Source organism: Typopeltis vanoorti, chromosome 15 (assembly GCF_054136105.1).
Source record: "Typopeltis vanoorti isolate ZY-2024b chromosome 15, IOZ_Tvanoo_1.0, whole genome shotgun sequence".
Taxonomy (NCBI): Eukaryota; Metazoa; Arthropoda; class Arachnida; order Uropygi; family Thelyphonidae; genus Typopeltis; species Typopeltis vanoorti.
The window spans coordinates 59,179,346-59,203,533 of NC_143563.1; the positions used below are offsets into that span (position 1 = coordinate 59,179,346).

Here is a 24,188-nt window from a genome sequence, read left to right on the forward strand (position 1 = left end):
GGGGGGGGGAAGGCAGTCACTCTCCCATATCTGAACATTCTTAACATTCCCTGGACACATTCATTCACTAAAGAGATGTACTCGCATCGGTAGCTTGTGCCACAAATCCACCACTTGCCACCTTTGCTGTGTTTTTGTCATATCCCCTCTCCTTTGTCTATTCCTCAAGCTCTGAAGATCACTCTATCCTCATCTACTCACTTTCATAGTCCAGATATCATCTTGGTTACAATTAGATCTTCTCAGAAGTCATTTGAATATCTGCATACAGTAATCCAGGTGTGGTATTATGAAAGTCTTATAAAAAGAGAGAGAGAAAGAGACAGACACCTGCTTTTTTTTTTGAATGTTAATGCACACTTCAACTGTGTTGTAACTGATGGGATTACTTATCCACCTATGTAATGTTTTTTGTCCACTGTTACCCTCGAGTCTCTAGCTTTACCAACTACTTATATAATTATTATTATTATTATTACATGACACCTCTAGGGAGTCCAAAGACTACAACCCTCAGCCTTCACCACTCAATCTACCAACTACAATAAACTGTAACTACCATCATCATCTACACCAATTCCATCTACTGCCAACCACCTCCACCACCACTAGTATTTTCATAGACAGTCGCAAATATCCATTCCAATGGTAGGATTCGAACCTGCAGCCTTTTTGCTGGAGAGCAGATAGGCTAACCAACCAGCCCGGCAATGTTGATATATATCTTCCATGAAAGGTTAGGTTGTAAACATACATTAGTACCATAAGGATTTTTTTTCTATTTTTGATTATTATATTTTTATTTATTTTATACATAATTCAGAAACCCTGTTCCAGAGATGAAACATGGAACTTTTTCAAATTACTTCAGGTCTCCAAGAAGCAAGACCGTGGTGTAGAGTCTGATGAAATTTATCTCCCACCTGAAGACAGTGACAAACATCCATGCCTGCAGTGGCATTTGATCCTCAATCCCTTACCCCTAAGTCTGTCATTACCACTTTTATAGTTCACATAAACCCTTTCTTGACAGAGCATTCCACATGTTTGGCAGCTTCCCAAGAAAAGACTTTATGGTCACTCTTGGCAGTTGTAGGTAGTCAATCTTGGTTATGGATAACCGCATAAATTTCACTATCATCTTGCCATGCTCCCTTTCCTCCTCCTCCAGTTTATGTTCCCATAGTTAAGTCTCCCATAATAATTGCTTGGCTTGCATTAATCTGCTAATCCCTAGTGTATAGCAGCAATCAAGAATATATTTTAACCTATTGGCATCTATTCCACACCAGACAGCCTCAAATATTATTACTCCATACGTTTATATTCAACACTACACTTTCTAAACAATTATCATGATATAAACAAAACTCTTAATTTTGAAATATAATGAAATCCTGAGCAGATGGCAAATTCAGTAGTTCTGCCCGAAACATTTTTCTCATTAAACTATAACATATTGTTTATAGCAAAAACTGAGTTGATTGTATTGACATTATGAACAGCTATTTCATTATTTATTATTATTATTATGTGACACCTCCAAGAAGTCCAAAGACTCATCGAGGGAGGGCATCTACTCTACAACTCCACGTCTCCACCACTCAATATACCAACTACAGCGAATCCCATCATCTACATCAACTCCATTTACTGTCCACCACCAACACTAGCATTTTCACAAACAATCACAAATATCCATGCCCACGGCAGAATTCGAACCAGCAGTTTTTTGGCTGGAGAACAGATTCGCTAACCACTTGGCCAACCAGGCCAGCAAATATATTATTGGAAAATATAATAAAAATTATGTAACAGTTACAGCTTATACTTTTATAGCTATTATTCATGAAAAAGAAAATAAAAATAAACATGATAAGTTCATATATATAATGGCAGCTGGCAGCTAAAAATTTCTTACTGCCTATAAAAGAAGGGAAATTTTGATTTAATATTAAAATGGGGTCCACGTGGTTAGCCTAATGGCTGTGCTCTTCACAACCATATGCCTGGGGAAGGAGTGTCCTAGGTTCAATTCCCGTCGGTGACGTGAGGAGCTGAAGGATCTTCCTCAGCTATAGCCAAGTTAGCCAGTCTTTGGCATGGACAGTAGGTCCCCCCCCCCCCCCCCCCAGTTCATCCTGCAAAGCAGGCAAACCGGCCTTGAGAACTCAACACTACGTACATAGGATACACCGGGGCGTAGGGCTGACCAACCTTATCCTGTGAATGGTTTGAGGTCCGATGAATAACCCTTTCTGCCCAAAGATGATGCAGAGAACACTGGTATGTAGAAGTAAAGTTGCTGTGATTCCATTCTATGAGGCTTTGATCAGACCACATGGGTTATTATGCATAGATTTGGTTACCTGGTTTTCAAATCGATGAGTTGTTGTAGAGGGTTCAGAGATGATTCACTAAGTCAGTTTCTGGCCTCTGGAATGTGGAATATGAGAACAGATTGAGAGAATAAATTGCCAAGCTTGGTGGATAGAAGGAAATAGGGGGACATGATCGAGACATATAAGTTGGTAATGGATAATTACCAGATTAATGCGGATGAGATTTTTCGTAGAATGTCTGGAGATGGGGGGTGACCAAGAGGCCATGTACTAGGAGGGGGATGAGGAGTAGATTTTTTGCATGGAGAGTGGTGGGTGATTGGAATGAATTGCGTAAAAGTGTGGTGAGTGCAGAGACAGTGAATGTATTTAAGTCAAGGTACGATGAGCTGCGAGTGTGAGAATGGAACTTCCCATGATGAGTCTCTTGAATCCATGGAGGCCTAATGATGATGATAATAACAATAATAAATGAATCATCTCCCCCAGAGCTAAAATCCTCTTTAACTTCTAATTTTTTGGTTGTAGTGCTTCAGCTATTGTCAGTTACATTCTATCCCTGTAACTATCATTTTCTGTTAACCAGGTCTCACTGATGTCCATGATTTTTGGTGAAGTCAAGCTGACGAAATGACAAAAACTCCTCTCTCTTATTCCTGATATTTCTGGTATTTGTGTACATGCATTTCAACATCCTCTTGTATCCAAAATTACCCTTCTGTAATGTCATTACCAACCCATTTGAATCGGAAACCTGTGAAATCGCATTCGGCATTGCATAATCATTTCTGTACACAAACTTATTTATTCCAGGAGTGGCCAGACACATGTTTGATTGCATCCCCCCCCCTGCTCCCCGATATCTCTAGTTTCTCTGGTTTTGCACTTCCAAACTCACTAAAGAACATTTTCTCCAAATATCTAACTCCAAAACCATTTAAATGTAGCCTGTCAGGTGTATATAAATCCTTTTGTCCATCAAATTAACTCCATACATCTATAAACTGCACACCATTCTTCCTGCACAATCTTTTCATTGACTCATTAGCAGTCATCAATCTCTCAGTCTTTACTTTTTCAGTGTTCAATTTCACTTTTTTCAACAATTCTTTGATATCCTTTCTCACTGCATATTTCTCCCTTTTCTAATCATTTGTTCCTGCCATAGCATTGATCTTCATGCCCGGGAAACATGCTTTCTTCACATTAAGTATACCTCTTATCATTGAATCTCCATACAATATTTGGAGATTCAATTATAAGAGGTATACTTAATGTGACTTCTCCTTATTTCCAGTTTCTTGCACTTTCATCATTCACCTTTTCTTTCATTCTCCTGCCTTCTGTACCCCATGACAATCATTTTTCCAGTCACTCCTGTCTTGTTCTGTGAAGGACACCACATACATACATGCACTATTTTACTTCTTACTGTCACTTCACTTTACAAAGAATTTATAATTGGTTAGTAGGCATTGGAGCATATGAAGCAGGTAACATGATGAGAGAAGCTAATGTCAAAATTAAAGAGAGACATGCCAGATCTTATATCAGCACATAATTTAAATGTGGCTGTTTTAAATTCTATTCAAGATGTTCTCTTTGTTGCTGAAATTGAAATAGTAGTAAAAATTATACATCTTTAACCAGAATTCACTAAAAAGACTGAAAGAATTGAGAAAAGTATCGGCCATGTTGCCAGTGGTGTTTGCTAGAGCTTTTGCCGCTCCTCTCAATATACACCAAAAATACTACAAAAGGTCAAAACGACGTGTAGGGTAAGGTTCAAAGTACATGGATGTCTAATAGGGTGGGGTACTGACTGCGCTTGTTAACAATTGCTCTGCAGTGCCAATGCATTTGGAGGAAATAGGAGTGGAAATTGGATGATGCTGCAACACAAAGAAGCTTGTGTTGAAAGAAGCAGTCCTACAGATGTGAAGGAATAATATATTTAAAAGTTGTCGCAAATTGCCTGGCCTGAAGATCTGGAATATTTTGGGTAAATATTTTGAAGATAATGAAGAAACAGTCAGTAACTTTGAACAGTGGTGAACAACCACTTGTTCACCAAAGTTGTATGGAAGCATTTAAAAATACAAGTTCTTTATGGAAGAACATTAAGTAATAAGAATAGACTACCATTTCTCTCAAAACTGCTTGAGGTTTTATTATTATTATTATTATTCGTGACACCTCCAAGGAGTCCGAAGACTCATCGCAGGAGGACACCCACTGTACAATTCTCCGTCTCCACCACTACACTGATCCTCTACTACCAATCATCTACATCAGTGCCATCTACTGCAACACAAAGAAGCTTGTGTTGTAGTAGATGGCACTGATGGCACAAAGAAGCCACTACCACCACAGCTAGTATTTTTTTTGTCTGTTAAACTGCGTGTGTTCTGAAGGGCCGATTTGTCTGTATTTGGGATGAAAAGTCAAATTTTAGTCATTTTAGTCAAATGAATCTAATAAAAGGGAAGAGATCATCAATGAATCTCTTCACCTTGAATGATTTTTTGAAGAATGGCTTCTCTCTGCATGACTATTCAAGAAGAAACAGGCTGCAGGATACGTGAAGCCCTTATATAAATGTAAATGCACAGTTAAGTGTGAAAAGATGGGATAGAATAGTTCTATATAATTACTTTCAATGTGTAGTAAGAATAAAATAATGTATTACTTTATTTTGTCATTATAACATTTAGTTTTTTTAAAACATCATTTATAACAGTATTTATATAAAAGTAGACTGATAACTTGGGTAAGTAAAATTTAAGTTGTATTTCTAAAGCCTTGGTTGCAACAGGTGCTGGCTCCCTGTGCTACATGTATGAAGAAAAGGGATAGAAACTGGAGATCCTGCTCTGGAGACAAAACATGACAAAAGCTACTTGAGCTCCATTGAACAGAGCAGTGCTGCTTCACAGTGAAATTTTATACAGATCACCAGCAGTTGGTGTTGGTATTTCTGCCAGCTAGGAAGATGTAAGATGATGATGACTCTGTCCATGCTAGAACCCCATTTAAAAAAAAAAAAAAAAAGACCGTTCCTCAGTAAGATTCACATTCAGAGTGAATGTAGTGAGACCCCCCCTGGGTAATTTTCTGACCACAACCTAGTATTCATCTCCTCCCCATACAACAACACTTATACAGCCACTCCCGCACAAGAGTAGTTTGGTTGCCGAGTGGACTGCCTCTGTGACTTTTATGATTCATTTCCATGATTGGACTATTCTGGTCTTTCCAAACATATGCACCAAACATATCACCAAAGTAATCCTCATTGGCATGGAAACATACATTCCCCACACTTCTCTGAACTGCTGTCCCCCTAACTAATAATGATAGGAGTGAAAATAGTGTTGGGCAAAATTATGACCAATTGCTTTGGCAAGAGACTAAAAGGCACAGCTGCCATTTAGGCAGGCTGCAAGTTTCCTGCTTTTTGCCCATTTAAATTCTGTTTTGGAAACATTAATAATTTTCTTGCATCTATTTTCAGGCTTGGGTATAAGCATTGAAGGAGGATGGAGTTCTTGATTTGAGCCAGTTGTGGTATGCTTGATTTTTCATTTGTACACCCTTGGCTCTGGTTCTCCAAAAGATGTGCCAGGGCTGTATAAATGAAAAATCCAGCATACCACATAAGCCATACTTCCATGTACCAATTGCAAAAGGTGTCACACCTTATTATTAAAATTCTCTGGATTAGAGATAAGTTGATGGAAGTTTTTTCCAACCTTTTTTAAACTGGTATATGGAAATATGACTTCTCCATTACTTCCCCCTTAGTATCACCACCTCTGGGTCTGGCTCCTACTGATGAGACCTGAATAAAGGTCGAAACCAGTCTAGGTAGTGACCCTTTCCTTAATGCATTATACATGTCCGCAAGGAGATGTGCTTTGCATTATGGAATACTAAGGCAAGTGATGAGAAGTTATACCACCTTTGTCATGAGTTGCTCCAGTCCTGAAAATACTTATTATTATACTTCAGGCACAAACTTTGTTTGCTTACACTTGGATAAAGGATTAAACCAAATATATAATTGATAGCATAGCCAAGTGAAAAAACTTCCATCTACTTGATAGAATAACTTGCAATTTCACATGGATGCTTATGCCAGATGTACCAACTTAGAAAAAAAAAAAAATCGTGCCAATAGTGTTGCCATCTCTGATCGAGGCCGAGAACTTTTCAGACCACCCACATATGTGCAAAGTATGACTTCTGCATTACTTCAACCTTGGTATGCAGCCTCAGTAGTGGCCATTCCCATAATGTATGGTACTCTATACACACCTGAAAGTATGTATGCTTTGCATCATGTGATACTAAGGCAATTTGATATGATTAGCCTTTATGTACAAGTAGCCCAGTCGTGAAGATACTTCATTGCAAACTTTGTTTGCTTACACTTGGATGAGGGATTAAACTAAGAACATAATATCTTGGCATCTTTAATATATAGTATAACCAAGTGAAAAAACTTCCAATAGTATAATGCAAAATGTATTATCCTATTGAAACATTATACAAACCATAATGCAAAATGATGGTACAACATAACAGAATTTCATGTTGGCTGTGGAGTTGCATGGTTAAACAAGCTGTATTCATCTGGGAAAAAGAATGAATAGCACAGTCAACTACTGGAACACATCCCAACTGAACACCAGCAGAGTTCAAGATTGTTACTATGAACAATAGAAGCATCAGTGAAAGAAATGGAACTAGCAGAAGAATTGGATAAGCAATAAAGCATCATAATAGGCATGACTGAAACGAAGAAGAGGACAAACAGGTGAAATCTTTCTAAGCAGCAAATACAAAATATTATATTCAAGCAATAACAATGTGGGAAAAGGAATTGCTGTAGTATTCAGTGCTAAAAAACTATCAGATAGTGATATAGGTGAATATCAAAATGCAGAACTGAATAATATGATTTATTTGTGCCTATGGTCCCATAGAGTGTTCTGCTAAGGAAGAAATGGAATTTTTTGAGGGCATTAGAGAAGGCAGCTGACGCTACAAAAAAAGAAAAGTTGGTTCCTTGTTGAAGCTCTAAACAGCAGAATAGGAAAGGATTAGCAGATAGAAGTGATTTGGGAAAATTCAGAGTAAAGAGCAAACCTAATAGTAACCATGAAAATAAATTAAAAATCCAAAACAAAAAAAAATATATTAAAATTGACAACAATGAAAAAAAAAATCCTGAACTATCCATGGTACAAAATGAGTTTGCAAATAACCTTGTGAGAGCAACATAAAAAAACCTGCTAGATTTTTGCTCAGGACATGGACTAGTTATTACTAACACCATGTTTTCCAACATAAAAATGTGCATAAATTCACATAGAGAGAAGATGCAAGAAATAAGAAAAGTCTATGTTATAGTTGATAGCGATGTTTTCCCACTGGGTCAGGACAGAAGAGTATACAGAGAATTTGAAATAGGAAGTGATCGCTATTTAGTTTTGAACAAGATAAAATTGAATTTTATATTGAAAAGAAGGGTGTTTTAAAACAAATCAAAGTTAAGCAACTTTCATTATGCAAACATTATTCAATGAATGAATTCAATAAATGAAAGAGTTGGAAAATAATAACCAAACCTTGGAAAAGAAAACACTGATTGATTCAGCCAGAGAGGCATGTGGTGAGATTGTCTATAAGGATAGGAAAATAAGAACTCCATGATAGATTCAGGAAGTTAAAAAGACAGTCAAGGAAAAGAAGAAAGCATATCGAAAGTTCCTGGCAAGTAAGTCAGTTTGTGCTCTTTAGAATATATAGAGAAAAACTTGAGAAAGCAGAGTACTCTGCTTTCTCAAAACTGTAAAACTAGCTAAACAATAATTGCTGGAAGACTTTGATAAGAACATATAAATTGAATAGCAGGAAAGTGGAAAATATTCTAGAGGCTAGTGATAAAGCTTTGAAATGGAGGAAAGAGTACTGTAAAAGGAATCAGAGATGATAACAGTGACATGAAATATATTCTAGATCTCTGTAGTAATTACTTTGAAAGATTGTTAAATGAAACAAGCAGAGTCAGCAAGATGGTAGAAAACACTCAACAGTCAGTAATACATATCCATTCTTGAAGTAGAAAAAGAAGTCAAAAATGGAAGTATGGAAAGGCAACTGGAGTAAGATGATATTTGATCAGAAATGCACAAATATGAAGGCTTAAAAGTTTTACATCGACTGCACAGTATAATTCAGAAGACCTGGTCAGAAGGATCATTGAAGTAGAGTTCTAATGGTACCTATCTATTAAAAAAAAAAAAAAAAAAAGTGAAATAACACACTGAATGTGAGAATTACAGGGTTGTTTTCCTACTGGGTGTTGCTGGTAAAATTTATGCAAGTGTGCTCGAGAAAGGGCTAAAAAAATTATTAAAGAGAAGCTTGGTGAAGAACAACCTGGATCCAGGCTAAGTAGAGGTTGTCAGGATTAGATTTTTACTTTAAAACAAATAGTCACTTTAAAACACTTTGTCACATGCCATTTCTGTATTTTAGTTTCATAAATCTGGAAATGGCATATGACTGTGTCAAGAGGAAAGCTTTTCAAAGTATTATAGTTGTATGTTGTCAATGGACATTATATCAAGCATTCTTAGTCTCTATTTGAGCTGTAAATTAGCAGTTAGAATTGAAAGGAGGTACAAGAAGAAGGTCTGATGTTAAATCAGGTATGCTTCATGGGTACACATTACATTCACTGTTATTTATTATTCATTCATAATACAAGTCTGCAAGACCCCCCCCCCCCCCCCGCTGACTAAATTGACTATGAAAATAGGCATAAACATTGAAAATGCCAACTGCATGCTGAATGGAGAACCTATAGAAAAAGTAAAACATTTCAGATATTTAGGCATAATTTTTTTACTGAAGATGCAAATTAAATATGGAAATAGAAAACAGAATTAGTAAAGCTGGTATGGTAGGAAGTCAGCTGAATAAATTTATATGAAATATTTGAGAAATTAGTTAAAACACTAAATTGGCTGTATACAAATCAGTGTTTAAACCAGTTTTAATTTGTGGATATGAGAGCTGGTTTAGAAATAAAACACTTAATTGATCAAGTGTTTTATTTCTATAACATGAACGATTAAGGTAGATTTAGTAAAGTAATTAGCTGTATAAGTGAAACCTATTAAGCTATAAATCTTTAGTGTGTTATCACACTTGGCATATTTATTTTTATTAAAATTTAAAATGATTTTTTATGTGAAAATTCGGATATGGGAATGTTACAGTTTTAATCATTAGTAATAAAATGATCCATTAAAATGCTTTACTAATTAGATTGAAAAATACCCCCATACACCAAACATACATAACAAACAAATGTTATGATATATAATTTTGTTACATTTTGATAACATAATATTTACCGAATCATTTTTAGTATTATTATAATGCTTATATAAAAATGCTGATGCTTATTAATAATATTACAGGTTGTGATTCTTCATCACATGCTGTGTAAAGCCACAATCAAAGCTCGCCCTTCAGTTTTGTGGTGCTATAAAAAAGAGTTGGGTTTTAGCACGTAAGTATTTTATATACAGTGAAAACAGAAAAAAAAATTAATTGTTGCCATCCTAGTTATCCAAATAGATATTGTCTGTTCTCCATTCCACAGTTATGGAATGAGCACAATGGTACAATCTGAAAAAACATTGATTGATGTATTCAGGGGAGCATGCTCACAAAGTTATCTTCCAGCGGTCGAAAATTAGAATCGGAAAAACTAATATTTTCCAACTTGCACGTACATTTATGCAGATGATGTTACATTGCTAAATAAATTCTATTCATCTAGATTGTAACTAAATTGAATACTAATAATAAATACTGTAATAAATTTGGTATGAAAATTAGCAGATGTATAGGTATAAGTGTAGGTGTAAATTGGAAAAACATTAAAACATTTCAGCTAATTTTGCTTAATTTTAGTGAAAATAGCAAATTAAAGAGAATAAGCACAGTGGTCATGGTGGTGAGCCACTTGAACCAGTTTAACTTATGGGTACCTGAGTATTGTTAGAAATAAAGCAGTTGATGGAAGATTAGCGCCTATAAATATGAGAGAAATTAGGAGGGTGAACAGATGCATCAGTGGTAGAATCATGTTAAAAATTTATTCCTATTAATTAAATTCCTACCTTAATAAATGTAGGAATTTAACATTGTTAATAATTTAACTATTAACTTTAAGAATTTACTTAACTTGAATTTAACATTAAAGCATATGTGATCAGGCCAGTTTAAGATAGTATGGTCACTTAAATGGAATGGAAGATGCAGATTAGCAAAACAATTGTTGGAAGTAAGAGGAAACAAAGATTTAAATGGTTGGATGTAGTTGGTAGTTCTTTAGCACAGTGTTTCTTAAAGTGTGTTTTTGTGGGACCCTAGGATTCCACAAAAGCTTTTAGGGAGGGATTCTCCAGAGTGTACAGACATTTGTAACTTGTATTAGATATGGTCCCCTCCCCCCTCCCAAAAAAAAAAACTTCAGTGAATGAAGAAAATACTAATTTTGATTACATTAACTTATTTCTAGACCAGTTGTTTTACTTAATTATTTTTAATTGTGATATTATGTATTGTAGCTTTTTGATTAAAATATTTTTTTATGAAAAAAATTCATAAAAAAATATTTTATTTTTTTATGAATTTTTTAGTCTTCAGTCTCAAAAAGTTTAAGGAAGTGCCTTAAAACATAAAATTACAGTATTTTGACCTGTTAAATAACGCATTTAATTTGGAAGAAAATTTTTCATAGTAAGCTAGATATAATGTCTATTTAAATAGTATCATAATGTTCTATACATCTCTTGAGGATACATATCTGGAATTGATGATATTTGTAAAATTGTTTCTACAGAGTTCACTTTTTTTTTTTTTTTTTTTTTTTTGTTTTTTGATTGGGATACACTAGCATCCCATTCATGAATATCTTATCTGTCTCAGTACTGATAATTCATATTTCAGATCTGTATACTCTTATCATAAACCAGTCTGTCACAAACCAGCATAGAAAACTTCAGCTGCCTTCTGAATGGAGATTCTGTAGAACAAGTAAAATATTTCAGCTATTTAGGCATAGTTTTTAGTGAAGATGGTAGGTTAAATCTGGAAATGGACAACAGAATAAGCAAAGTTGGTATGATGAGTATCAAGCTGAATAAATTTATCTAGAATAAGAGAGAAATTAGCAAAATGCCAAACTAGCAGTATACAAAATGTTGCTTAAGTTATGGATCAGAACGTTGGAGTAGAAATAAAGCGCTTGATGAAAGACTAGAGACCACAGATATGAGGGTTCGGAGAAAAATTAGGGAAGTAAACTGGTGGCATCAATGGCAAAATCATATTAAAAATTAAGATATTAGAAAGGAACTTGACATTATTAACATTCAAGAATGCATGCATTAGCAGAGCTAATCTAAGGTGTTATGGCTACTTAAATAGAATGGGTATAGAAAGTTAGCAAAAGCAAGTGTTTGATGCCAGAGGATGACCAAAATCTAGATGGGTTGATTCAGTCAGAAGTGTCTTAGAAGCATGAAATGTTAGATATGACAATATTGGAGTGCTCATAAGTAATATATATATTGATTTGGAGGAAAATTTTTGATAGGACATTAATAATAATGTAAACTTAATCATGTAGTGCTGTCATAGTAACCTGAACATAATTGGGAGTATGTATCAGGAAATTGATGATGATGATAACATATACATTGATGTTTTTCTTGTACATGGAGACAGAAGAGTGGATAAATATTTGTAAAGGTAACATGTTGGTGAATGTTTGGCATCCACTATTGGTCTAAGTGGAATACCCTCGCGAATTTTTTTTTTTAGAACTCCATAAATGGATAACAGGATGTTTTGAAGTGGTCTGTTTGATTTCTTTAGGAACATCTTAACACTGAAAGCAGACAAAAGGAATTAGTATTGGATTCAGATACGTACATAAACAAGATGAATAATTATTTAGTGATGCCAACACTTATAGACAGTTATACCGTGATCCCACATAGACTGTTCATAACAAAACCAATGATTTAATAAGCAAATCATATTAAAAATGAAGATATCAAGAAGGAACTTGATATGGTTATCATTCAGGAATGTGTGAGCAGAGCTTATTTCAGATCAGTGGCATATCTAGAGATTTTGCTGCCTGGGGCAGTCCCTGAGTTTGCCGTCCCTCTCAATACACACCAAAAATATTACAAAAGTCAAACTGATGTATAGGGAAATATATTAAAACACTGTTTATTTTTGAAGTAAAACTTTAATTCCAACATTCTAAAATGTTATTATTCTTGCTTTTCTGTTAGCAAACTCATCAATGACATTGACAAAGTCTATTTCATAGTAATGTAGGTAATTCTTAATCAATTTTAATTTATAAAAACTCCTCTCACAACTAGCAACACTTACAGCAATTGTGAGGAAAATTCACAATAGTATTACAATATTTGGAACTGAGTTCTCAAGACTGTATTTTAGAATAAACTGCAAAAGTTCAAAAAGGTTCAAATTGCTGCCCGGGGCAGACTGCCCCCCCCCCCCCCCTCTGTCCTACCCTAGATACACCACTGTCTCAGATGGTATGGTCACTTAAGCAGAATGGGAAAGGAAAGGTTACATTTCTAAATTGTAAATTTCAGAAAAAAAAAAGGGGGTGCTTAAGGGTCAAAGCTGTATAACTGAGAGGAGACCTCCACATAGCCTTTAAAGGAATGCGGAGAACCGACCAGGGCTTCTGACCTAATGTCCAATCCTCACCTTCTCGTGGTGCACCCTGTTGGGTATCTACTTTGATACTGAACGAACGAGGATGGGCTGGCAATTTGGGATTTAGCCGACCAAATTGTATTCTTATTGGTTAAACCAAAATAAAAAATGATGGTACAACATGACAAAATTTCATGCCGGCTGGGGCGTCGCCCGGTTAAACAAGGCCCCCGTTGTTTTCGCCAGGGAACCAGGGCGAACAGGGAAAAGTCAGCTACTGGAACAAATCTGAAAACAAACCCCAACTCAACATCACCAGAGTTAAAGATCGGTACTATCAACGTAAGAAGCCTGAATGGCAAAGAAATGGAGCTAGCTGAGGAATTAGATAAGTACCAGATCGACATAATAGGAGTGACTGAAACAAAAAAGACCAAAACTGGTGAGATCTTTCTGAGCAATAAATACAAAATGTTATATTCAGGCAATAACAATCAAGGAAAAGAAGGAGTAGCCATAGTATTCAACACAAAATACGAGGCTAATCTTCTTGAATGGCAGTCAGTCTCAAGTAGAGTAATGTGGGCAAATATGAGAATGGGGAACTGGACAATGAGACTTATTTGTGGCTATGGTCCCACAGAAGGTTCTACTAAGGTAGAAGTGGAGGAATTTTTTGAGGCTTTAGAAAAAGCAACTGACACAATGAAAAAGGAAAAGTTGGTCCTTGTTGGGGATCTAAATAGTAGAGTAGGAAATGATTGCGAGACATACAAAAATATTTTGGGAAAATTTGGAGAAAAGAGCAAAGCTAATAATAATGGCAAATATCTGTTGGATTTCTGCTCAGGACATGGACTGGTTATTACTAACACCATGTTCCAACATAAAAATGTGCACAAATTCACATGGAGAGAAGAGGCTAGGAATAAGAAAAGTCTCATTGACTATGTTATTGTTGATAGTGATGTTTTCTCCCTGGTGCAGGACACCAGAGTGTACAGAGGATTTGAAATTGGAAGTGATCACTATTTAGTCTTGAGCAGGATAAAATTGAATTTCATATTGAAAAGAATAACATGTAAGAAAGTTTTAAAGCGAATAAAAGTTGAGCAGCTCTCGGATGTAAACTGTAGACTAAAATACAGAAATATTATTGAAAAGAAAATGAAAGAGTTTGAGAACAGGAATCAAACCTTGGAGATTCAGTGGCAAACTCTGAAGGAAACATTGATTGATTCTGCCAGAGAGGCATGTGGTGAGGTTGTGTGCAAAGATAAAAAAATCAGAACTCCCTGGTGGACACAGGAAGTTAAAGAGGCAGTGAAGGAAAAGAAGAAAGCATATCAAAAGTTCCTGGCAAATAAGTCAGCTTTTACTCTTACAGAATACAGAGACAAATGTAAGAAAGCTAAACAGTGTGTAAAACTAGCTAAACAAAAGTCATGGGAGGACTTTGGCAAGAATATAGAAAATAAATATCAAGAAGGTGGCAAAATATTCTGGAGGTTGTTGAAGAAGCTTAGGAATGGAGGAAAGAGTGCTGTAAAAGGAATTAGAGATGATAAAGGTGAAATGAAAACAGGAGAAAAAGATATCCTTGAAGTATGGAGTAATTACTTTGAAAAACTGCTAAATGAAACAAGCAGTGATGACAGCACAGTGATAAAAAACACTGACCAGGCATGCAGTCAGGAATACATATCCATACTTGAAGTAGAAAAAGCCATCAAAGGCTTGAAATGTGGAAAGGCAGCAGGAGTAGATGATATTCGATCAGAAATGCTGAAGTATGGTGGTATAAGAGTCTTACAGTGGCTGCACTGCATAGTTCAGAAAGCCTGGACAGAGGGACGAATTCCCGATGATTGGAGTAGAGCTCTCATAGTACCCATATATAAAAAGGGAAATAAAACTGAATGTGAGAATTACAGAGGAATTTCCCTACTGAGTGTTCCTGGCAAGATCTATGCAAGTATACTTGAAAAACGGTTGAGAAGAATTGTGGAAGAAAAGCTTGGTGAAGAACAAGCTGGATTCAGGCCAAATAGAGGCTGTCAGGATCAGATCTTCACTTTACGACAAATAGTCGAGAAAGCATGGGAATATAACAAAGATCTGTATTTAAGTTTTGTCGATTTGGAAAAGGCATATGACAAGGTGCCAAGAGAGAAGCTATTCAATACGCTGCAGTTATATGGTGTCAATGGGGCATTATATCAAGCAATACTTAGTCTTTATTTGAGTTGTGAGTCAGCAGTTAGAATTGAAGGAAGTACAGGAAGATGGTTTAATGTTAAATCTGGTGTGAGACAAGGATGTACATTATCCCCTCTGTTATTCATTATCTATATGGATCACATTATGAAGGAATGTGGTATTAAACCTGATATCAAAATTGGAGATGTTAATGTCAGCTCTTTGCTTTATGCGGATGATGTTATACTTCTAAATAAATCCGCTACAAGTCTGCAAGATTCTCTGACTAAATTGAATAGCTGTTGTAATAGATATGGTATGAAGGTCAGCAATAAAAAGACAAAGACAATGAAAATAGGCAGAATCATTGAAAATGTCAACTGTGTTGTGAATGGAGAACCTGTGGAACAAGTAAAACATTTCAGCTACTTAGGCACAATTTTTACTGAAGATGGTAAACTAAATATAGAAATAGACAACAGAATCAGCAAAGCTGGTATCGTGGGAAGTCAATTGAATAAATTCATATGGAATAAAAAAGAAATTAGTCGGAACACTAAATTAGCTGTATACAAGACTGTGTTCAAACCAATTTTAAGTTATGGATCTGAGAGCTGGGTCAGAAGTAAAACACTTGACCAAAGACTAGAGACCGCAGATATGAGAGTCCTGAGAAAGATTAGAGGCGTGAACAGATGGCATCAATGGCAATATCATATTAAAAATGAGGATATTAGGAAAGAACTTGACATTGTCAGCATCCAGGAATGCGTTAGCAGAGCTAATCTCAGATGGTATGGTCACTTAAATAGAATGGGAGAGGAAAGATTAGCAAAACAAGTGTTCTCTGCCAGGTTGGCAGGAAAACGACCCAGAGGAAGACCAAGATATAGGTGGATTGATACGGTACAAAGTGCGTTAGACGATAGAAATATAAGATCTGATAATGTTGGAGTCTTGACAAGTAGCAGACTGATTTGGAGGAAAATTGTAGATAGGAAGTTAGTAATGATGTAATTTTTTCATGTAGTACTGTCATATCCTGTACACCCCTTGAGGGTACATGGCAGGAATTTGATGATGATGATGATGATGAAATTTCAGAATTTTAATTTGAGATTCTTCTAGTATCTGTCTGATATATCATATTTTTGAATGATTGTCTTTTCTAGTTACTATAAGTCTTCAACAAAAATCTGTTATGTTTTAATCTTTTGCCTTGTTTGTTGATGATGATGCACCCTGCAAAAATGAAATATGACATTTTATCAATATTGGATACTGTCACTGTTGGTAAAGTGTTTATTTCATATGAATGCTTGCTTATTTATCTTTTGGCTTTGTTGATTTAATTGATATTGTATTTGCATGTTATATTTCATGTATGATATGTTATATAAATAAAACAGGATACTATATGCCCACAGATGTGAGACCCTTCGACACTTCTGCACATGTCAGAAGAAGGAGAATCCATTCCGATAATAGGGTAATCAATCAGATTACCCTATTATCGGAATGTGGGGGGGGGGGGAAATTAACTTCTCCTTTATGAATATTGCAGTTTATAAAGTGATAACTATTTTGCTTGTATAACAGTTAGAAAATTTTACGTATAAAGCACGTGATTTCTTGTGTTGGTGACCAATTCGTACATCGCCTTATTTCTTTCTCCCCTTCAACATGAATTGGCACTTCTTTGTACCGAGCCAACTGAGGTTCTCATATCTGTGGTCAGACAGTAAATGTGGTATTTATTATCTAAACACATGAGAATTTGAAGATGTTTTTGATTTTACAGCCATCGAAAGAAAAGGATGAGACAGTTGCAAAAGAAGTTTAAAAGTGGTAAACTTACTGTTGATGAAGATGATCCATTTGAACTCTTCGTTGCTGCTACAAACATCAGATATTGTTATTATAAGTTAGTTACTACCATGCATACTTTTTCTCAGAAAGTTTAATAATTATGATGATAATGAAATACTTTCATTTCATTCTAATTACCATATTTTTTGCCTTATAAGATACACTGTTGTGTTGGATGCATTGCATTTTTCATGTTGAATTGTTGAGGGAAAAAAATTCTTTGCAGTATAAGATGCATGAAGTTTTAACAATAATATTTTTTTTAACCTTTGGAGTCAACACTCTTGTTCGAGGGCACATCAAAAGCCAGAAGCACTTCATCCATGTTTGCTATCTGTGAAAGTTCAAAATCGTCTTGTTTTCTAGCATTTATGATGAATCTGTGAAACTACGTAATTTTATTTTTGAATTCATCTGGAATTTTTTGTGATATTTTCATTTTTGCACACATGCATAAATTATTTCTCTTCATAAATCTAAAGCACCATGATGCTGACCCTTAAAATCAATGCTGTTTCTTTCTGTTGCTAATAATTTTGCTAGTTGAGTAATCATTTTTGTAGATAAGCAGCAGCCCGATCTTCTTTGATCCATGATCTAGTTTTTAATTTATTTTCAATTTTTGACGATTTTGCCAGTTTTCTGTGGAGATTGTGTTTTTTAGAATTTGCTTCTGTTAATTGCTGCTCTTGTTTCCTCCAAGTTTGTATAATTTTTTCTGTAGCCAGAGGCCCAAAGTGCTGCTCTGCTGCCCTATTGCCATTCTCTTTTGTATACTCAATCACACTATGCTTAAACACAATCATATAGTTATGTCTGTCCTTCATAGAATCAGTGTCTGCACGGTTAGCCTAGTGGCTGTGCGCTTTGCAACCATATGCCTGGGGAAGGAATGTCCTAGGTTCGATTCCTGTCAATGACGTGAGGAGTTTAAGGATCAGCCGTAGCCAAGTTAGTCGGTCTTGGGCATGGACAGCAGGGTTTTTTCCAACAGTTTATCTGGTGTTTTTCATCCCACAAGCAGGCAAACTGGTCTGAGGATACACGGATTACAGTCAGGAATACTGACCCCGCCATAGGTCTGATTCATCAGCCTATGCCGGTTCCGGAGCCCAGATAAAATTTGGCGGGACTAGATGGTACCGTGAACTCCCGTAAAAAGGGAAACGCAGTATCATCACACGGAATTTATTTATTTTATAGAATCAGTGGGTTTTAAAAATTTTAAATATAATAATGTATTTGATTATGAGTTTAAATGCATGACCAATAATGGCCGCAACTATTCAACCTGATCATGCATTACCAGCAAGCAATGATGCACCGTAAGAGATGCACCCGTTTATAAGACGCATTTGGCTTATAGTATGTGTCCTAATTTTCATATAAATTTTAGGTACAAAAAAAGCGCATCTTATAAGGCAAAAAGTACAGTAATTATAACACTTAGTATGATAAATTAATTTTGTATTTAAAAACTTCAAAGAAGTTGTGAATTCGAATAATTCTGGTATAATTTCTAATAAGGCTGCTCCATATAGTGATGTGCTTCAGCTGGAAACAGATTTAGAATATATCACATTAATGATACTTGTTCTAGTAGGATATCATAGATGATCATGTGGGTTACATATGGGCAGCCTGCGGGCCGGATCCAGCCCTCTACTTCTTTTGATCTGGCCCTAATCTATTTCAGCGAAGTTTGTCTGATTCGTGGTGGGAGAAAACATGGTGTGTTCTGCTAACTCACATTAAGCTGACATCATATGACTTGCGCAAAACACACTGTTTTCTCCAACCAAGGTCTCTTTCTCACTTTGACTAGCGGCGTGTGTGAACATGTCACGACATGTCAGTTCGGTACTTGTGTTGTGTTGTGCTTTGTTCAGTGCCTGCATTGATGTTATGTTTTGTTTGGTGCCTGCGTTGATGTTGTGTTCTGTTCAGTGCTGGCGGTGTAGAAGACAGTTTTGTTTGACAGTTCTGAATATCGCTTATAAATTTGGGACATTGTCAGAGGTTATTGCAAAAAAAAAGAAAAGTAGATGCAGAGAATCGTCAATTTCAAGACAACTGGACTGAGGATTATTATTTTATTCTGAATAAAGGTTTGCCTGTATGTTTGCTGTGCAACGAATCTGTATCCGTCAACAAAGAATACAACTTGAAGAGACACTTTACTTCGAGACATGCGGATCACCCAAAAATCGATGGACAACTACGAAAAGATGAAATACAGAAGTTGAAGAAGAACTTGGATACCCAGCAGCAAATATTCAACAAGCAAAGAACGCAGCACCACAGCATTGTCAAGGCCTGCTTTGTGGTAAGCATTCCAAGTCATTTGGTGAAGGAGAATTTATCAAAGAATGTCTGCTGGATGTTGCAAGTATAATATGTCCTGAAAAGTAAAAAGACTTCGAGAATATTCATTTGTCGAGACGTACTGTTGTCCAACGGATAGAAATTATTGCTGATGATATCAAAAAAAGTTTAAAAGAGAAGATTGCTAGATTGGAAGCATTTTCAATTGCTTTGTATGGCAGTACCGATGCCTCCAATACAGCACAACTAGCAATATTTATTCGAGGAGTTGATGCGGATTTCAACATTACAGAAGAATTATTGGCGCTTCAGCCATTAAATATGTGGCATATGCACTGATGGAGCCCCTGCAATGGTTGGTGCACAGAAGAGATTTATTACAATAGTTCATGAAAGAGCAGTAGAACTACAGATCCATCCGGAAAATTTAACAAATTTTCACTGCATTATCCACCAACATAATCTGTGTGCAAAATTGATTAAATTCACAAATGTTATGGAAGTTGTAGTAGCCAGTATTAACTTTATTAAGTCACGTGCACTTAATCACCGCCAATTTAAGGAGTATTTGGCAGACCTATTTTCGGATTATGAAGATGTGTCTTATTATTGTGAAGTAAGGTGGTTGAGTAAAGGTAAAACGTTAAAACGATTTTATGATCTGAGACAAGACATTGCAGATTTTATGGACATAAAAGGAAACACGATTAACCAAGTAAAAGATGATGAGTGGGTGTGTGATTTAGCATTCCTTGTAGATGTCACTGGATACCTAAACGAACTGAATCTTAAATTGCAAAAACAAGGACAATTAGTTCATGAACTGCATGGACATGTCAAAGCTTTTTGTAATAAACTAAGATTGTTGGAAAGTCAGATAAGAGCTAAAAATTGTTATCATTCTCCTACTCTAGCAACTCATAAATATATCCCTTATAATTGTTTATGGAGATGAACTGAAGGCACTAATAGAGCAATTTGATACAAGGTTTGCCGACTTCAAAAACAAAGACTCCACCTTTGCTATATTTGCTCGTCCAATGGATGCTGATGTAAATAATGTGTCAGAAAACTTATAGATGGAACTTATTGAGCTTCAGGCAGATTTAGTGATAATATCACAATTTAACAACATTGCTTTGACAGATTTTTATAAATTTTATTTGGTGGAAGAAAAATATACAAATTTACGTGCCTTTTCAAGAAAAATCATTTGTCTTTTCTGCAGCACATATATGTGTGAACAGTTTTTTTTTTGAGGATGAAATACAATAAATCAAAAATTCGGACAACAATAATAGACGAAAACCTTGAAAATTCTATGCAATTATACTTAAGTAATATTAACGTCAATATTGATATCTCGTAGTTGAAGTACAAGGCCAATCTTCACATTAAATTGTTATGTCGTTCATTATATTATAAAATTTATGTAGAGCTTTATACCATAGCATTATATTATAAATAAATGAAATATGAAGTAGCAACTTGTTTTAATTCATTTAATATTAATTTATTTTATTTAATAATTTGGTCCGTGGCCCTTGACTCAGAGACAGAATGATAATTTGGCCCCCGAACTAGGAAAGGTTGCCCATACCTGATGTAGGCAATTAAGTAATATCTTTTTTTTTTTTTTTTTTTTTTTTTTCACTCCCTCACATGAGAGATGCTGCATGGCCTCTCATGTGAGGGTGACACGTAGCAAACAAATGCTGTGTTGGCTTGGGGGACAATAGTAAAGCAGCCTGTTGACATTCATTCCTCCCAAAGAGCTGGGGGGGAGGTTGTAGCTCGAGAAACATCCCATTGAGAAGACTTCTCTACAGAAGTGAGGTAGATGAAATAAAAGTTGACTTGCCATAGCCAGCTCAGTAAGTAAGCAGTTCAACTACAAAAAGATGCTGCGTAGTTGTTCATGTTTCTGTAGGCTAGCAGAAATGGGAGCGGGGCACAGTGAACACCAGTTCTGCCTAACAATGAAGATAGTGAATGTCCATGAGACAGCAGCTCAGAGAAGGATCATCAATCAGGTGAATCACTCTTCTCGAACTGCATCAAGAATTTCCAAAAAGGTCTCAGGTGCAGCAACTCAAATATGAGAGCAGTAGTCCAAGGCCAAGCAGACTTAAGATTTGTATTGAGAATGCAACGTCTTGAGGAAAAATTCAAGCATTGTCACACCATGTTTGCATTTTCCAAGTGTGATGTGACCATGCCAGAAAATCAAGGTGTGAGAATCAGTCAGTCCAATAGAGAGATCCGGTCCTAACTGTCGAGCTGAGCACCATCAAAGGCAAATGATGAAAAACCAAGATTCTCTCTCTGCAAGAAAACAGGCAAATCCTGCCTTGAAAGCACCAAAAGTGACCAGGGCATCCATTGCAGATTATCTTGAATCCTGAGATGTTCAAACACTGCAAGGCCTGTTTCATTAACAGAATCAGTGGAAAGTGCCATCATGAGAGCCTTGAGAAACACCTGTGTAGTGGATAACCCTGAGAGAAAGCTGGTAACTCAGCCACAAAGGGAGGAAGGTAGACCATAAGATGGCAATCTGCTGAGAAGCTCTCGATGCCAAACCCTATCGAAAGCCCTAAAAATGTCAAGTTTATCAGCACGCATCTCTTTAAACCCCCTCCATGGCATCATCATCATCTGGAAGTGGATGATGTATGCCAGGAGATATATCATGGATCTTAGCTAGAAAAAATCCATACTGGTGGTTGCTGACCATTTGACAATCTTCCAGGTGTCAAAGAAGTCAACTACTGATGATACTTGCTATCATTCTGAAGAACATTGAGGTGAGAACAATGTCAGCATTTGGATGGTAGACAGATACATCACTTATTTTTGGAATGAGATGTATATGGGCTTGTCTCCATGCTACAAGATGGATACCAGCTGAGTATAGCATTGTGTATTGAAGATAAAAAACAGTTATTAGTTTAGAAGCACATCTCCTGAGCAGAACCGGTGCGTAGTCTATAAAAAAGGACCAAAAGCCCATTTGGTATCTAGGTTGAAGATTCTTCAGATTCAGATGTCTTTCCAGTGGAAGTATGCAATGCAGCACTATTGGTAATAAAGAAAGGCGATCTGCCTGCACCATCCAGTAGGTGCTGGTTGAGAAGAATGATGCCAAGAGTCCAACCCCATTCTTAGGTGATTGCAGTGCCACTAGCTGAGAAAGAGATGGAATCAAAGATGAACAAAAGTTACACCCAATGCCCCCCCCCCCCCAATGAGGAACCAGAAGGCATGATAGCAATTGGTATAGGTGGCAGGATTTCTACATTCAGCCCATCAAAGTTGACCTAGCCCTTTCACTGATGCTTTTGCAAGTATTGCAGGCCTCATTAGGGCAGGCAAAGAGTGAAGCTGAAGTTTGTTTCAAGCTATATATACAACAAGCTGTCTTGTCCTCTTGGCACACTTTTATGGAGAAATATGCCTTGGATATAAGGTGGGAATTTTGAACAGAGTGAGGAATGAAACCCCCCATTCCAATATGGATAGGTTTTTGTAAGAGGATCACAACAAGTATCTCAATCTGAAGAACAAAAACAGTAGTTTAACCATGAGAAGGAATAAACATCATAGGGATCCTCCCACTTGGCATTGTAGTGCCAAAACTACATGAGGCTGTGAATGACCAAGGGAAGGATGTCTGACAAGAAGAAACCCCAGATGAGACTGTGATCTAAATTACAAAGAGGAGAAACCATGCCAACAATGCACCTGGAAGGAGAACTGACCAAAAAAAAAAAATCCAGAGTGCTCAGTGAGTGGAGATGACCATAAGGAATTCTGGTTGGGAAATGAATAATTTGTTTTTAAATTGTTACTTACAGCACATGCCTCTGTTTCCCTTATAGCTGTGCCAGTTTGTGTGATTAAAGCACCAGGGAAGATAACCTCTCTGTGTGAGGGAATTTGGATTGCATGAAATCAGACTTCATGATAAGTAGTCAATGAAGTCAGAATGACCTTCTTTCAGAATTCGATGTAGCGATAGCAAAGACAACAGATGAAAGATATTATGAGGTAAGGAATTCGCAAGCCACAGAATCTCAGATGGTTAAGAGATGTTTGAAGAAAGAAGTATCATACTGCATACTCTGAGTCTGAAGGATAAATCAAGTGAGAGTTAAATGAATGAATAGAATCATTGAGCAGAAGTTGCAGAAAAAGAAAGTGTGTGTGTGGGGGGGGAGTGATCAGCAAGTCTTCATCACAGGCAGAAAGGGTGGCCTGCATAGTAAGGAATGCCAAACCTAATTATGAGATGAAGCTATGTGAAGAGATCAGAAGAATTTTACTTGCCACATAGTGACAAGTAAAAGTAAGTATGACTATGGAAGAATGTACAGGGTGATTCTAAATTATTGTTGGGGTTTCTGTGGCCTATAATTTTCAAACCAGAAACAACAAAATAAAACTGCTTAGAGAATATGAAAGTGTTAATTAACTCAAAATGTTTTATTACCTATAGAATCATTACTGCAGAATGCTAAACAACTTCAACATGTGTGCCTTTTGTTGCGTGTAAGATATTCAAGTGATAATCAATTTCCCTCCAAGTGTTCTCCATCATTTGCAATGTAACTGTTTCTGTTGCAGCAACAATTTTGGTCTTCATTTCACTGAGGGAGA

The 24,188-nt window shown here is 36.2% G+C and overlaps 1 protein-coding gene across 1 annotated transcript in view; it reads left to right on the forward strand.

Annotated features, from left to right (window-relative positions):
* l(1)G0020 (RNA cytidine acetyltransferase l(1)G0020) overlaps nt 1–24,188 on the forward strand; it is a 200,151-nt gene that overhangs the window by 466 nt on the left and 175,497 nt on the right. Inside the window, exons 2-3 of the mRNA XM_090404566.1 lie at nt 9,839–9,930; nt 17,137–17,259. Of these exons, the coding sequence (XP_090260692.1) occupies nt 9,839–9,930; nt 17,137–17,259 (215 nt within the window). The remainder of the gene's footprint in view (nt 1–9,838; nt 9,931–17,136; nt 17,260–24,188) is intronic.